General features: G+C 40.2%; 1 protein-coding gene across 2 annotated transcripts in view; it reads right to left on the bottom strand.

Annotated features, from left to right (window-relative positions):
• The window catches only part of Csrnp3 (cysteine and serine rich nuclear protein 3), a 187,939-nt gene that overhangs the window by 150,300 nt on the left and 22,573 nt on the right, over positions 1-15,066 (bottom strand). For both annotated transcript variants that reach the window (NM_001271225.2, NM_001446908.1), the window contains 1 exon segment: positions 2,608-2,695. In NM_001271225.2, the coding sequence (NP_001258154.1) occupies positions 2,608-2,620 (13 nt within the window). In that variant the 5' untranslated portion in view covers positions 2,621-2,695.

The following is a 15,066-nucleotide window of genomic DNA, read 5'->3' as shown; positions in this document are numbered from 1 at the left end:
ATGCAGGTAAGGTAACAAAGGGAGTTAGTTGGTGGGGACACCTCTGGTACTTTCAGACGTGTATGAGTAACTATTTTCCACAACATTCGATTTCTAATAGCTGCCAAAAAGCCTTCTCTCTCTCACAATCTCCGAGTTCTTATATTTGCTCTGGCTGAAGAGATCTTGTAAAACAATTCCCTGAGTATAAGCTAAAGTAGAGCAAGGTTCTCATTGGTACAAAATCTTGGGTTCTTTGGGCTAATGCAAGACATGGTAATCTCCAGTTTCCTTTGGATTTCAATACAGGCCCTCTCACAATCCGGCTTTTTGTCTAAATCATGTATTGAATTAATAATGAAATAAATTAGCTCTCAGTAACATTCATAGGATAACCATTGACAACAGAGATCATATCTTACTCATTTTCAGATAACTAAAGATTTGATTTATTTATATCTGGTAAATCCTAAGTAAATGAATCAACTTTTAGATGAACAAGAAAAATCGGACAGCATACAAGCCCACGCAAATCAAAAAACAAACAAACAAGCAAACAAACAAATGAACAACTCAATGGTACTTTCTACTTAAATTACCATCTATGACAATTGGCCTCACAGTCTCAATGCCCATCATTGTGAACATTAGCCCACACTGTAATTATAGCTTCCAAATGCAGTTTACATCAGGTATTATTACAACAAACTATTTAACAATACCTTAGCTTGTTTTCTTTACCAGTATTATATGGTAGAAGTGACACCCAAGATACTCTGGAGCATTCAAAGGAATGGCCATTTAATAGATTTCAACTTTTTCTAACAAAAGTAAATCTTATACTTTTTAAAAATGCAGAGAATGAATTCACTGTATACATAATACGCACACACGTACACACAGGCCCATACACATGCACATATACACCCACACACATGAATACATGCACTTACACACACATTCACTCTCACGAATGCATACACATGCACATATATGTACACACACATACATACACATGCACACATATATGCAGACATGTATAGGTTGATGTCTATATGCAAGTGAGGGCTGGCACAAGTAAGGTCAAGGCCATGAATGGACAGTAAAAAAATAAGGGGGGGACAAAGCTTTTGTAAGGAGGGAGAGAAGGGGAAGGAAAAGGAGACTCAGGATGGAGTCGGAGAAGGACGACCCAGATCCGGGTGGTCTTGAATGGCCCTGTGTAGTCATGTATATTTTTTAAGGGATGGATTTCTATAGGTAAATATATCTTATCTAGGTGGGAGGTTTAAATCCTTATCAATTGGTTGTGAGTTGATTGTGTGGATGTACTGGATTAAGAATTTAACATATAAATCTGATTGCTGGTTTGCAGTTTGTTAAGTCTTGGTTTTTCCAGGTAGCTGGAACCAGAGAGTTCGTGGCTAGCGGAGAGTCACTGGGAGAGATACTAACCAGAGATAAATTATGGTGAGTCCCATATGGCCCCCCGGTGCTGGAACTAACTCTAGGGACCAGTGTGGCAAGGTGCCATGCTGGAATGGCTCCAGGACCCCCTGGATCAGAGAGTACTTGGGGACAGTGTGGAGCCCTGGGATAAAGATACCCCGCCCGCAGTGTCATGTGGCCCTACGGGTGCCAGAGCTAGCGTGGGATAAAATGATTAGATCTTTTTAAATATTTACCTCAACAGACATGCACTTACACACATGCACATACACCATCACACATGCACTCACATACACAAGTATCCATACACATTCACACACATGTACACACACACACGAACACACACACACACACACACACACACACACACACACTGCTTTGAGAATGTCATACCATGTATCTTGATCACATTTATCACCAACTCTCCTCAGCATGCCTCCCTCTACCTCCTCTGCCGTGCTCCTCCTTTCTTTTATTCAGAACAGCCTGTCCCACAGCAGATGCCTGTTTCTGTCGAGTGTAGGGTCTGTGAACTAGCTCTCACCACATAACTCTGGTTAGCCTGGCATGGGTGCGTAGAGCAGGCTGGACTTACAGAGACCCACCTGCCTCTGCCTCCCAACTGCTGGGATTGAATGCATACATCACTGTGCCTGCTGTCAATCTAATTCTATAACACAGAAGAGATAAAGTATATAGACATGCCTAGTATTCATTTTCCTGCAGTTGGTGCTATCTTCTAAACACAAGAGCAATTGTAGGTAGGAGTAGTCTCTAGTTAAAAAAAGAAATTAAATCACTCCTAATGGAATTAAATAGTAGGATTCTGGTATGTATAAACTCTCAAAGAGCCAAAAGATATGTTTAAGATATGTACTTTAGGAGCTTGAGAGGGAGGCTAGTGGTTAAAACACTGGCTGCTTTCCCAGAGGACCCAGGTTCAATACCCAGAAGCCACATGGCTGCTCATACCTGTCTACAATTCTAGGGTTTCTGACACCCTCACAAAGACATTATTCAGGCAAAGCACCAATGCTTATAAAATAAAACAATATGTATATACACTTTAAGTAAGAACATTTTTGCTTTTCCAGATACACGTTAGCCATCATAACCTGAGACAATGACATGGCTATATTCGATGTTGGAAGCATGAGAATAATAATGGGGGCACCTCACCGTGAGATCTCATGAAGTTCAGTATCCTCCGAAGAGTCTATGCTTCTGAGAATATCCTTTTAGGCTGCTGATATCCTTTTATTTTTTCCTAAAAAAAAAAATAAGAGGAAACCATGTTTCAATGTTACATAAAATTCTACTTTCAAAGAGAAAAACTGACTACAAGATGCAAATGTATTTGTTACAGGCAGAGAAGCAATGGGAATCTTGAAGTATACACAGGGCATTGGGTATAGAAAAGGACAGCCTATTGCATACAATATAGTGGAGGAAGAATATTCTGGAAGGATATTTCTAATGACGACTTTGACTCATTTATTACTGTGTTATAAAAAAGATGGTAAGGGTGTATCTGTTTTGTTAACACACTGTAGATTAGATTATAAACCCTAACCACTAGGATATGCCTATAGATAAGGCAAACAAAATTATTGACAAAACGCAGCTTTTGATGGTTGAAAATTACAGTGGCTGATTTTTTTTTAATTTACTTAAAGAAAACTATTTAAATAGTCAATAGGAAATTGACTCACGTATGTGCCCAGATTCTAGGATAACTTGGGCTTCCCAGGAACAAACTAAGGTCATAGAGATAGTTCAGTACTACAGTGAGCAATTACTTAGCCCGGCAAAATCTCGAGTTCGATTCCTAGTACCACATAAACGTGAGTTCTTTAGAATAAAGACCTCCTAACCAAATCTTATTCCTTTTAAAATTACATTTTATTATACATGTTTAAGTGACCAGTGCAACGGGTTTAAGGAGGTGAGAAAATCCTTGCTATAAGGATTGCAAATTTAATCGAACTAAGGTGCATGTAATCATTTTCTCTAGATCATTAACAAAAATTTTATCCGCAAATGTTTAGACAAATATTATGCGATAAAGAATAAAAGCCAGCAGGGCACCGTGCTATACCTAGAATCCCATATCCAAGCGAGATGACTATTGGAATCTAGGGATGTGAGAGCAGCCTTGGCACACAGTGAGACTGTGTCTCAGAACCAGACCAATTTTAAAAATCCGTTCTCTAATCACGAAGTAGAAAAGCCTCGCATAGCTCTCCTTTCGCTGTCTCTCAGTAGGCACCAATAGCAATAGCTAGTGGAGAAATGCGACAAATGTCTTACTCAAATGAAGAAAATAAGCAATTTGCGCTGATCATTTGAACAAACCTGTAAGGTCAAACATCTGTAAGAAAATAGTCATCTCAGGAAGACTTTGCCTCCAGAGAGCTGTTCCTTTATTATTACTAAACATACACAGGCAAGAATAGAGCTTTGGAACAAACTTGATTATCTGTAATACAGTAGCACAGAAATATCAAAGTGAAGCCAGCAGAAGTTCTGGGTCCACTTTATTTCTGAGCAATCTTAGGTCCATTAGAACTAAAGTTATCTCAAAAAGACTGATTCAAGACTTATTTTTCAATATAATTTTAAATATCTTGAAATTCCATTGAGAATAGTAAATGCTCAAATGACAGCACATTAGAAACCAGGAAAAGATAACTTGAATAAGACTTTTTTTTTAAATGTGTGTTTAAATGTGTGTGTGCAGCAAAGAGGTATGTGAAGTGGGGTATGGGGGAGTGTGGTGTGTGTGTGTGTGTGTGTGTGTGTGTGTGTGTAGGAGCTTGTGGCAGTCACAGTCAATCTCAGACGTTGCTTCTTTTACATTCACAATGAACCATTTTTGTTTTTAAAATGTATGTGTGTGTTCACATGTGCATGAGGGTATGTGGGTGCCACAGCTTGCAAGTCCCACAGTGTGCTTGTGAAAATCAGCAGGCAACCTTGGGTATCAATATTTATCTTCCATCTTGTTTCAGACAGCGTCTCTTATTGATTGCTACAGCATACACCAGGCTAGCAGATCTGTGAGCTTTGGGGCCTCTCCTGCCTCACCTCCTGTATCTGAGCGGCAGCAGCAGCAGCAGCAGCAGCAGCAGCAGCAGCAGCAGCAGCAGCAGCAGCAGCCCTATCTAAACTCTGCTCTTTTTCTAACCCAAGTAGCTCAAGAGAAAACTGGGACTAGAGATAGCAAAGGTCTTACTGGCATAACTTTAAAACTGTGATCTCAGGCTTTAAATGTATGCCCAGTAGTACCCGTGTTAATACATGCTTGAATTGTGAGATATGAATATCTACCTATATATCTATATATCTCACTATAACTAAATTTCTGTATCTACACGCCCATGTGCGCATGCATGCACGCGCACATACACACACACACACACACACACACACACACACACACACAAACACACACACACACACAATCCTTTTAAATTTTCCTCCCTGCCTCTTCCTCTTTTTCATCTGTTTATCACCTCTAGAAAGATGAAGATACCAGAATTCAGGTCACCCCATTTGCTATCACCATTCCCCTCGCTTCATGGGGGTCTCTATTTTTAACCTTCAATCCCCACATAATGGAGACATTTCTCCCTACTACCTAAGAACAATTTCTCCTCTGAAGCCTCTGATTCCACGGCCTCTCCCTGCTACGTCTTTAAGGCTTCCAGGACACCCTTTCCTTCCCATATGGTTTTATCCATTTTCCTCAATCATTAACACCAACAAATCAATGTGCTTTTCTCTTACTGGATCTTCCCATCTCACCATCACCAAAACTTCTCAAAGAAGGCCATTCTCCAGCTCTCAGCAGAGATTCTACACTGAAGTCATTCAAACCAGGCTTCATCTCTGCTGCACCATGAGGACGTCCTTGGCTCAGCAGTAAACGTGAACATTTCTGACCCACCAGAGACTTGTCCATTCTTAACACCATCAACGCTCAGTGGAGTTGGACTAAGGTGACTACTGTCAATTTCTTGAAGTATTTTATCACATAATTGCAAAGAGTGTCTGTATTTTTCTGGCTTCTCTCCGACCTTCCGTACCAGCTTTTCTCAACCTTTTTATCCAAATACTTATGAGTTGTTTTCTTATTCTAACATAATAAACAACTTCTAAGACCATGTCGTTAAATAGGGCCATTTATAAATAAACCTAAAAAATTCAGGACTGTAGACCAAGCTTCTACCATGGGCTTGAGAGTAGCAGGCTCTTTATATTGTATTTCATAGTTGTACTTGAATAGCCAATGGCCTTCGCATATATGAAACGTCCACAGAGACACTAAAGAGGAAGAAGAAAGACAGCACGGCTTGTCTCCTCCAGGTTGTCTGTTTTGTTTTCATTCAAAGAAACACCATAACAATATACATTTATATTTTTAGATATGCGGAAATGAGAGTGTGTCTGCCACCTGTGTATGGTGCCTACAGAAGAAAGCAAAGGGTAAATGAGCCCTGGAAACTCAGGTTGCTGGAAGAACAGGAAGTCTTTTCAAAGTATTTTTTAAATTATAACATAATTATGTCATTGGTTTTGCTTTCCCTTTCTTCCCTCCAGTCTTCCCCATATCTAATTATGGCTTCTTTTTTAAAAAAATAAAACCTGTTTATATATCACACACACACACACACACACACACACACACACACACACACACAATACCTGCTTAGTCTGTCAAATGTTGCCTGTATGTATGTTTTCAGGAAGGACTAGTCAGCATTAGGTAACCAGTTGCTCTAAGCCAAACACACTCCCCAGTCCCAGTATCCCAAACAGTCCAATAATTTGTCATACTAGAAACCTACTATCTCAGAAAAATGATGAATTCTAGGGTGGAAATGATAGAACTCCAAGATGAACCTGATTTAGTTCAGAAAGAAAGGAACACAAAGTATGCATAAACACGTCAATAACATGGCGTCTAAGTCAGTGTGCTGTCTGAACTGGATCCTTTATCAGAAAGAGAATATTCATAAGTAAACTGTAAAATCTGGTGGAAGTTGTTCCTTGTGATATTTTCTTGGTTTTGACAAGTGTGTCAAAGTGATGTAGGAAGTTAATACTTGGAGAAGCTGGGCAAGTCATTCAAAGGAAATCTCGTTGCTTTGTTTGTAAATTCTCCATGAATCTAAAGTAATTTTAAAATAAAATGATTGTTTCCTGGATGAGAATACAGGTCAGTGGCACAGTGTTTGCTTAGAGCATATGAGAAACTGGGTTCAATTTTAAAAGAAGAAAGGAGTCTGGGCATGGTAGCATGCACTTTTAATCTCAGCATTCAGGAGGCAGAGGTAGGTCGATCTCTGAGTTCAAGACTGGCCTGGTCTACAGAGTGAGTTCCAGGACATGCAGAACTACACAGAGAAACCTTGTCTGGAAAATGAAATGGAACAAAAGGAAGGAAGGAAGGAAGGGAGGGAGGGAGGGAGGGAGGGAGGGAGGGAGGGAGGGAAGAAGGAAGAAAGGAAGGAAGGACGAACCAGCAACTATATTATCCCTGGTGCATTATCAAAGGACTCTGCCAGTGTCCACACAGAGAAACAAGTCACCATAGTCAAATGATGGAATCAAGTCCCTGTCAACAAATGAAAGTATAAAGAAAATATCTACACACAGTAAAGTTTTGTCTAGCCATAAAGAAAGAGTGAAATTTAGGGTTTTGTCGGTAAATAGAAGAAACTGGGGGTCAACCTACTAAGCCCAATAAAACAGATGTAGAAAAACAAATACCACATGATTCTCACATGTAGGAATCCTGGATTGTACATAGATACATCAAAATCATATAGTTTAGAAAATATGTGTGGAAATAGAAGTGGGCCTATGTGGTAGAGAAGAAGGGAGAAAGGAAAGGCACACATGTACATATGGTCAAAACAGAAGCCATGCTTGAATGAAAATATATTATGACACCAATACTACATACATACAATTTAAACCAACTAAGGAGGCAAACATTATTTCTGTCATACAAACTGACCCAAATTTAACCACCTGAAGCTCTTTCAGGTTAGTTCTTGTATGACTTCAATATAACTAAATATATATAAGGCACTGCACATCAAAAGCAAAAATAAAGCCAATATAAAGCCATTCATTATAAGAAAAAAAGTCTATGAATTCTGTCAGCTCTGCCTTCGAGATGTCTTCAATATGGTTCGTTCTCACTGTATTCACTCCTGACCCCACACCGCTCCATGTCCCCACCTCTCTCTGACCTGGTCTTGCTTCTCTGTTGCCTGTGTCTGTTTCCTGCCTGCCATCTTCTGCTCGCTGCTCTCCCCTCTTGAAGTATTCTCCTGCCCAATAGATTAATGACCCACACCCTGACTTCATCAAGCCTCTAAGGTTCTCTTTGGTCAAGGATTCCATTACTGACTTAATCTAAGCACCCTTTCTTCCTATTTTCTAATCCTACATCCTTTGTCTAAATCACGAACATGATGTAACTTCAATTGCTTGCTCATGATCTACCTTGATTACTAATATAAATATTAGCACAGAGAAGTTATTTTGTTGAATAAATAAAATTTTGCCAGGATTTATAGAAAACATTGTAATTGTACCCCAAAGTGTAAAAGTGTGCATTTGGCCTCATTTTTGAAAAAGCACTATGCTAGTATCTATATTCCACTTGAAACAACTATTCTCAGAATTGAAGCAGTAATATGTAAGGACACTTAAAATCTTAAATGTATTGGGGCATAGTCACAGTAAGACTGAAAACTACAATAGAGGGAAAATTCTTTCACAGGGGAATGACTGTGAAATAATTTCATATGTTGGAATGTTATATGATGTTAAAAGAGAAATAAAACTATGATCCCTAACATTGAGAATTCCCATGAAGTGCTATACAGTGAGAAAACAAGTTTTCAGAATAATGCATATGATTCATGTTTTCACAAAATGCTTTTATGGGAATGTGTATATTTGGCTTAAAATATGAAAGGCTATAAAGCAGGCTACAGGGGTTGGGGATTTAGCTCAGTGGTAGAGCGCTTGCTTAGCAAGTGCAAGGCTTTGGGTTCAGTCCCCAGCTCCGGGAAAAAAAAACAAAACAAAAACTTATCTTTAAAGTAGGCTGCAGAAGAGAAAAAATTACAGGAGGAAGAGAAAAAAATTAAATTAGGAAAAAGAGACCTTAATAATTTCTACGGTATGAAAATAAAACCATCTGACTGTGTAAAAGATATCCATTCTTTCCAATTAATTAATTTTAAAGTGTAGAACTAACTACTTATAAACATACTTGCCAAAGGACTGGAACAGTGTCCACCATTTTTAAGACAATTTTCAAGAATATTTTTGATTTTTCAAGTTGATATTAGGGTGGAGAATGGTGCTAAAATTGACCAGGTTTCCAGGAAATGCCTAAGTCAGTTCTTACATTACAGATAGTCTGGGGGAAATGTCTACACTTACCACTGTATGGTGTACGTTCATGCTCAATCACCTCTAAGACAACCACTTCTATCTGGCTAACTACCATGAGTGAAACTCTTGAAACCATGAGTGAGTGAGCTCTTCAGCATCTGCTGGCTCAGATTCTGATTAAGTCAGCAGCCTAAGGTGCTTGACTAATAGTTGCAATGGGCATTGTCTTTCATGCATAACTCAGTCTAGAATGTAGTAATGCCCAAATAATGCCTTAACTGATAGCTACGGATTCCTTGACAACTTTTATTCATTTTAAGAGGGAGGCCTAAAGGCTGGAAGGATGTCTGAGCAGTTTAGAGAGCCTGAGTTCAATCCCTAGCACCATGTCCAACAGCTCATAACTCCCTCTAACTACAGCTCCAGGGGATTCTGACACCCTCTTTTGGTTTCCACAGGCATTGTGGTAATTGGACATGCCCACACACAGGTTAAATAGAATTAAAAATAATGACAGCAACCATTCAAGGCCTTCTAAATACTATAGGACTGATGTACGCAGGAACTCACAGAGACTGTGGCAGCCCACACAGGGCCTACACAGGGCTTGCACAGATCCAATCCCGATGGGGTCAGCACTGAGAGCAGAAGTGGACACAATCCCCATCCTTGCTGCTATTTACAATCGGTAACCAATTGCAAAGGTTCTCCAGCAAGGTCACCCCAAGTATACAAACCACTTTTAGAGGCCGACCCCATGCCCAGGAGCAGATGAGCAATGCAAACGAACTCAGTGGCATCTACTGAAGGGTCTTCATCTCACAATGCTTTGCAGGACATTTTTGGTTCTTACCTTACAGGTCTTTTGCATATATAATATGTTAATGTTTTCCAGTTTTGAGATTTTTATGGGATTCCTATATCTACAAACGTGTGTGTGTGTGTGTGTGTGTGTGTGTGTGTGTGTGTGTGTGTGTGTACATTTCTTATGCTTTGTCTTCGGTTCTTTTTCTTATGATTGTTTTGTCTTATTACAGTTTATCTTATTTTATCTTACTGAAAGAAAGGAAGTGAATTTGGGTAAGAGGGGCAGTGGCATGAATCTGTGAGGAATTAGGAGAGGGGAAATATGTAAGCAAAATATATTACAATGAAAAATCATTTTCAAAAAAACAGGAAAGAAAATATTTCAAAAAGAAGGAAGCCAGGCATGGTGGCACATACCTTTAATCCCAGTACTCAAAGAGGCAGGTGGATCTCTGTGAGTTTGAGGAGCAGACTACATAGGGAGTCTGCACAGTATGGGTCTACATAGTGAGTTCCAGGGCAGCCAGAGCTGCATACTGAGACCCACAGAAAGAAAGAAATAACAGACTTTCTGATGAAATTATGTCCTTATCCTTTCATACTTTCCACCAAAGTGAGATGCAAGAATTAGGTCAAATATTTCTCTGTAGAAAATATCCAGCACCTACTAAAAATTTACACACTTAGTCTTTGCTTTAGGAATACTGCATGCTGTGGGGGGAAAAGGGTTATACACAATTAGGTAGTTATAGTCTAGCCTCATATTCATGTGCTTGTGACATAATAGAACACATTTTTCCCATGTCAAGCTTAAAGTGAAAAGAAGGAACCATTCTAGATATCACATAAGGAATTTTACCACAGAAGCCCTTTTTAAGGAGACTGCATAATAAAATTGTTTTTTTGCTATGAGATAAACAATAAATCTTGAAAGGAAGAAAATTGTAAATGGAATTCTAGAGATGCAAATTCAAGAATCAAGTATTACTGTCATGATAATGTGATAGACAGTCGTTAGATCTAGAGTAACAAAGGAACTGTAGCCTATCTCTTTATTTCTCACCTCCTTGACTTTGGGTAAATTACTTGACATCGGTTTCTCCATCTATTAAATGTAGACACGCTCTTCTAATTTTAAGATTTGTAGTGAAGCTAAAAAGACTCCTAAAACGTGCAACTCATACAAAATCTTCACACACCACACCTCTTATTCAAATAAAAAGCCTTTGTTAAAATAAAATGACAGAACACGTGTTATAAATGTTTAGGTCGTCATGCTTATTCATGCTTATTTACTATGAGATCAAACATAGTATCCTGACGACCGTGTTCATCCTTCGTTCACAACGCGTGAATCAGTGAAGAACGCATAGCCGAGAGAACGGGCCTCTCTTAGGTTCATTTCTGAAAACCAAATCATAGGAAGTAACCTAAAAGAGGAAAGTACATACACTGAGCTGGTTACAAAAGATCTGATAGCGTTGAGATGCCGAACTGTGGGGCGATGGACCTTGCCAGGCAACTTGGTACCTTTGAGTGGGTTCAGAGTCCCAGGCACCCACGCCCCTACCTGAGACGGTAGGTGGCTCCCTGCTCCCTACTAGATTCCTGGCCTGGAACACGCGCCACATTTCCCACATAAGGAAACATGACCTGTGGTCACGTACCCCAAAACAGAGTTCTCCATGCTAATGAGGCATCTAGAGGCCCTGAGGTATAGCCAATAAGCTTCCGGTCCCAAACCTTTCTCCCGACTAATGGTATTTATCTCTGGTCCGCCCTGAGAAGTTGGTATGAACATAAACCGTATGGATAAACGTGGACAGTCTCTTTCGTCAAAACTGCTGTGGGAGCGTGGAGAAAGCTTTTGACTACAGAGCCACTGCCTAAGTCTCCCACAGAAGACTGCTCTGTGATCCCAATCATTGCTAAGTTAAGGACTTTGGCTGATGATCTAAGCTAAAGTTCCCACTCCCCCAGGCCAGAATGGTCATCCTTAGCCCGTGGGCCCCTAACTAGTTCCCAATTCCATTCGACCCAGTGGTGTCTGGATGTCCAGGAATTTGGGAGCCTCTAGTCCCCCATAGAAACGTGGATGTGTGATACTTCGTTTCCAACTACTCCCCAGCGGTAACTAGATGTGGGGAGCTTAGGAACCCCTGCTTCAGCCTCATACATCCATGGCTGAGGTTTTCCCACACCCTGAGCATTGTCTCAGCGCTTCCCTAAAGCCAAGCACCTGATGGTGGAAAGCGGTGCAGGGTAAATGCATCTCCCCATTTTGTCTGCCCAATTCCCACATCCCGGTAGCAGCAGGGCAAAACGTGGACCACAAACTCCCCGCGCTTCACCTCCCCATCGGCACTTCCACACCCCATCGGCAGGACAGAATGCAGACTCACACAGAATAAAGGGAGAAAGCTAAGATACTCACAGGTTAGCAACAGAAGAAGCGGTCCTTACACATTGGACTGTGGTACACAGTAGGAAAGAGTCATCTACGGTTCCTGGTGCGACTGAGTAGGAACCAAATCTTTGCCAACAACGTTGGGATATGGGCTAGGGCTGTTGTGACCATCCCCCTCCCCCAGCCTCCATTTTTCTGCATGTGCCCCTTATCTGCTGAATCTAGCAGGCATGGGTAACCAGTAAGCTGGCAGGCACAGAAATACAGAAGTGTAATTCACAGAGAAAGAACAAAGTTCATCTATGAACACATCACAATAATCCTAAACAACTAGGGCCAGGGGCATATGAACTTAGTGTGAACTCACAGGAGTTGTATTAGATCAAGCCAGATCAAGTACACATAAATAGTGGTGGGTGGGACTTAGGAAGCCCCACCACAACTGAAGAGCTTTTGGCAACTGTAGGCTGCTGGGGAATGAAGAGTCCTTTTTCTTCAGGATTGAGGCTTATGAGAGATGACATCAGGTACACTAAGCATGTTCATGTACATGCAGGTACACTAAGCGAACTCGGTGTGCTTTTTAAATAGCTTATAAATCTAGGAGGAAAGAGTGGGGCAATGGGAGGAGTTAGAGGGAGAAAATTAGAGGTGGTTTTGCTCAGAACTCACATGTATCTATAAATTATCAAAGACTAAGAAAAGGAAGTGCTAGCTAGCTTGCTAGCTGTACGTGTGCATGGGTAGACAGACTCTTCCACAGGTCAACTGGGAAACCTAGGGCCCCTATATCATTGAAGAAAACCCAATTTCTCCATACAGAAGACAGCCATGATACAGTGGAGAAGGAAGCAGCACCAATCCCAAGTTCACTTTTGCCTAGAATCTTATCTCCGTCGTTGTCTGTTAGACTCACTGAGATGCCTCTTTTAACGTTAGATTGCACAGGCCTCCTGCCGCTTCCAGTGCAAATTCAATATAACCCTAAGTATTAGCTCTGAATCAAGAGGCGCTGGGACAAACATCAGAAGAAATGGAACTAAGTAATGGACTCAGTTATACACTGCCAGCAAGAGAAAGCGAGTTAACGCGGTTAATGTTGGCAGGCTGTCACTGACCGTAATACCGTCTCTTTTTATCTTAAATAGGTTATTTAAGTTGAAAAGTAAAGAGAAGAAACAGAATGCAGAAAGGTAATCTCTCCCTGTCTATTCCACAGGAGAGCCACTTGTAGTCTGATTGGTGTCTGCTAAACAGACTTCAAAAGGAAGTGCACCCGATGGAGACATCAAAAGACAAATTCCCCACCACTATGGAAAAGTGCAACTAAAGCTAATAGGTTGCTACAGAGGAGGAGTGGCTCAACGGGGCGAGGCTGGGCTCTCCCACTTCACCCTACCTTCTGGAGAAACGAAGAGGTAGCATGAGGAATAAACTGAGAGAGGATTGGTCGCCTAGCTCCATCTGCAAAAGCACGGATTGGACCGAAGCAACACCATATCCCTCTCCCATCCAAACACTGCATCGCTGCCTTCCAGCGACGCTGACCTTCCTGTGCACCACTGCCAGTTAGTAGAAGTCACGACAAGAGATGGGGTTGGGGATTTAGCTCAGTGGTAGAGCGCTTGCCTAGCAAACGCAATGCCCTGGGTTCGGTCCCCAGCTCCGAAAAAAAGAAAAAGGAAAAAAAAATGTGGAAGAAATGTGGATAAGTTTTGCTTAATTCTTGGAAACTGGATTTGACATTGCTGTTTGTTTTGGCTGAGAGTCAGACCTTAGTCATTCTGCATGAAGAAGGAAGTCAGAACCTTCAGACCTTTCCAAACATCTGACTGCTTATGGTTGCACCTTTACCACGCTGTAGTTTCTTAGGCACAAGGGCTAACTTTTTCTCTACTGCATACAATGTTGTTGCTAAAAGCTGTATTTTTTTTTTCAGAATGATTCTATGCACCCAAACACAGACACACAAAATAAATTAATTGGTAAGTAATTGAATTTTTTTTAAAAAAATGAACGTTTTCAGAATAAGCTTAGATGAACATACACTGTAACAATTTTATATAGGAAAAATAGTTAAGTCCATCATCTTAGCAATTAAGGTAAAATGATCAAATGCACCGGTAAGTTATTTGATCGGGCTTCATACTCTTCATTAACCTAAAACTCTAAATGAATGAATGCATCTTTAATACAGTGCAAAGTAATCAATAGCCAAATTGAAGGGTGTCCTGTGGGAATCACTTTAAGTTAAATAAAAATTAAATAAATAAAATAAACAAATGTACCCATACCTTTCCTCATACTAAACACAGCCTGTCAGAAAGTCTGCCTCAAAATAAAAACAAAACACATTTAAATCTTAATAAACACTACAAATAAAACTATAAAATTCTACTTTAATAAAACAATAGCTAGGCACAGTATCATTTTCTGAAATGGAAAGACAACAGAAGATTAATTGGTCACAAACGTACCTAGCTATACTTACGTGTGCCTCTATATTGAGTCCACTTGGGCGATGTATCCGGTAAATAAACTCTCAAACATTAAAAGTGAACATATAATGGGTCAAGTTTTATATCAGTCACTAAAGGTCGCCCCTGAGGTTTAATGAACATGTCATTAGTGTTAAGTGATGAATTCTAGAAAGAGCTTACAGGAGTAGGAAATACGGGTTAGTGATTAAGGACACCTTTTGCTCTTACACAGGACCTTTAAGCACCCACATGGTTTAAAGACATGCAGGCAAAATATTCATACTTGTGAAGTAAAATGAATAAATCTTTAAAGAAAAGTTGACAGAGGAGGAACAGGAGGAGGAGGAGGAGGAGAAGACGTGTAGTTACTATACATGACCACAGAGAATCTTGTTAGGGAAAAAATGTGTATGATAATGAATGGACATGAGAAAAACAGATGAAGTATAGAAGATAGATAGAAAGATAACACAAATCACTCATAATTCCAACACCCAGAGAAAATAAGATATTCTTCTTCAT

This window comes from Rattus norvegicus, chromosome 3 (assembly GCF_021556685.1).
Source record: "Rattus norvegicus strain SHRSP/BbbUtx chromosome 3, alternate assembly SHRSP_T2T, whole genome shotgun sequence".
Taxonomy (NCBI): Eukaryota; Metazoa; Chordata; class Mammalia; order Rodentia; family Muridae; genus Rattus; species Rattus norvegicus.
Note: the sequence above shows the minus strand (reverse complement) of the source record. Positions and strands in the feature narration are given on the sequence as shown.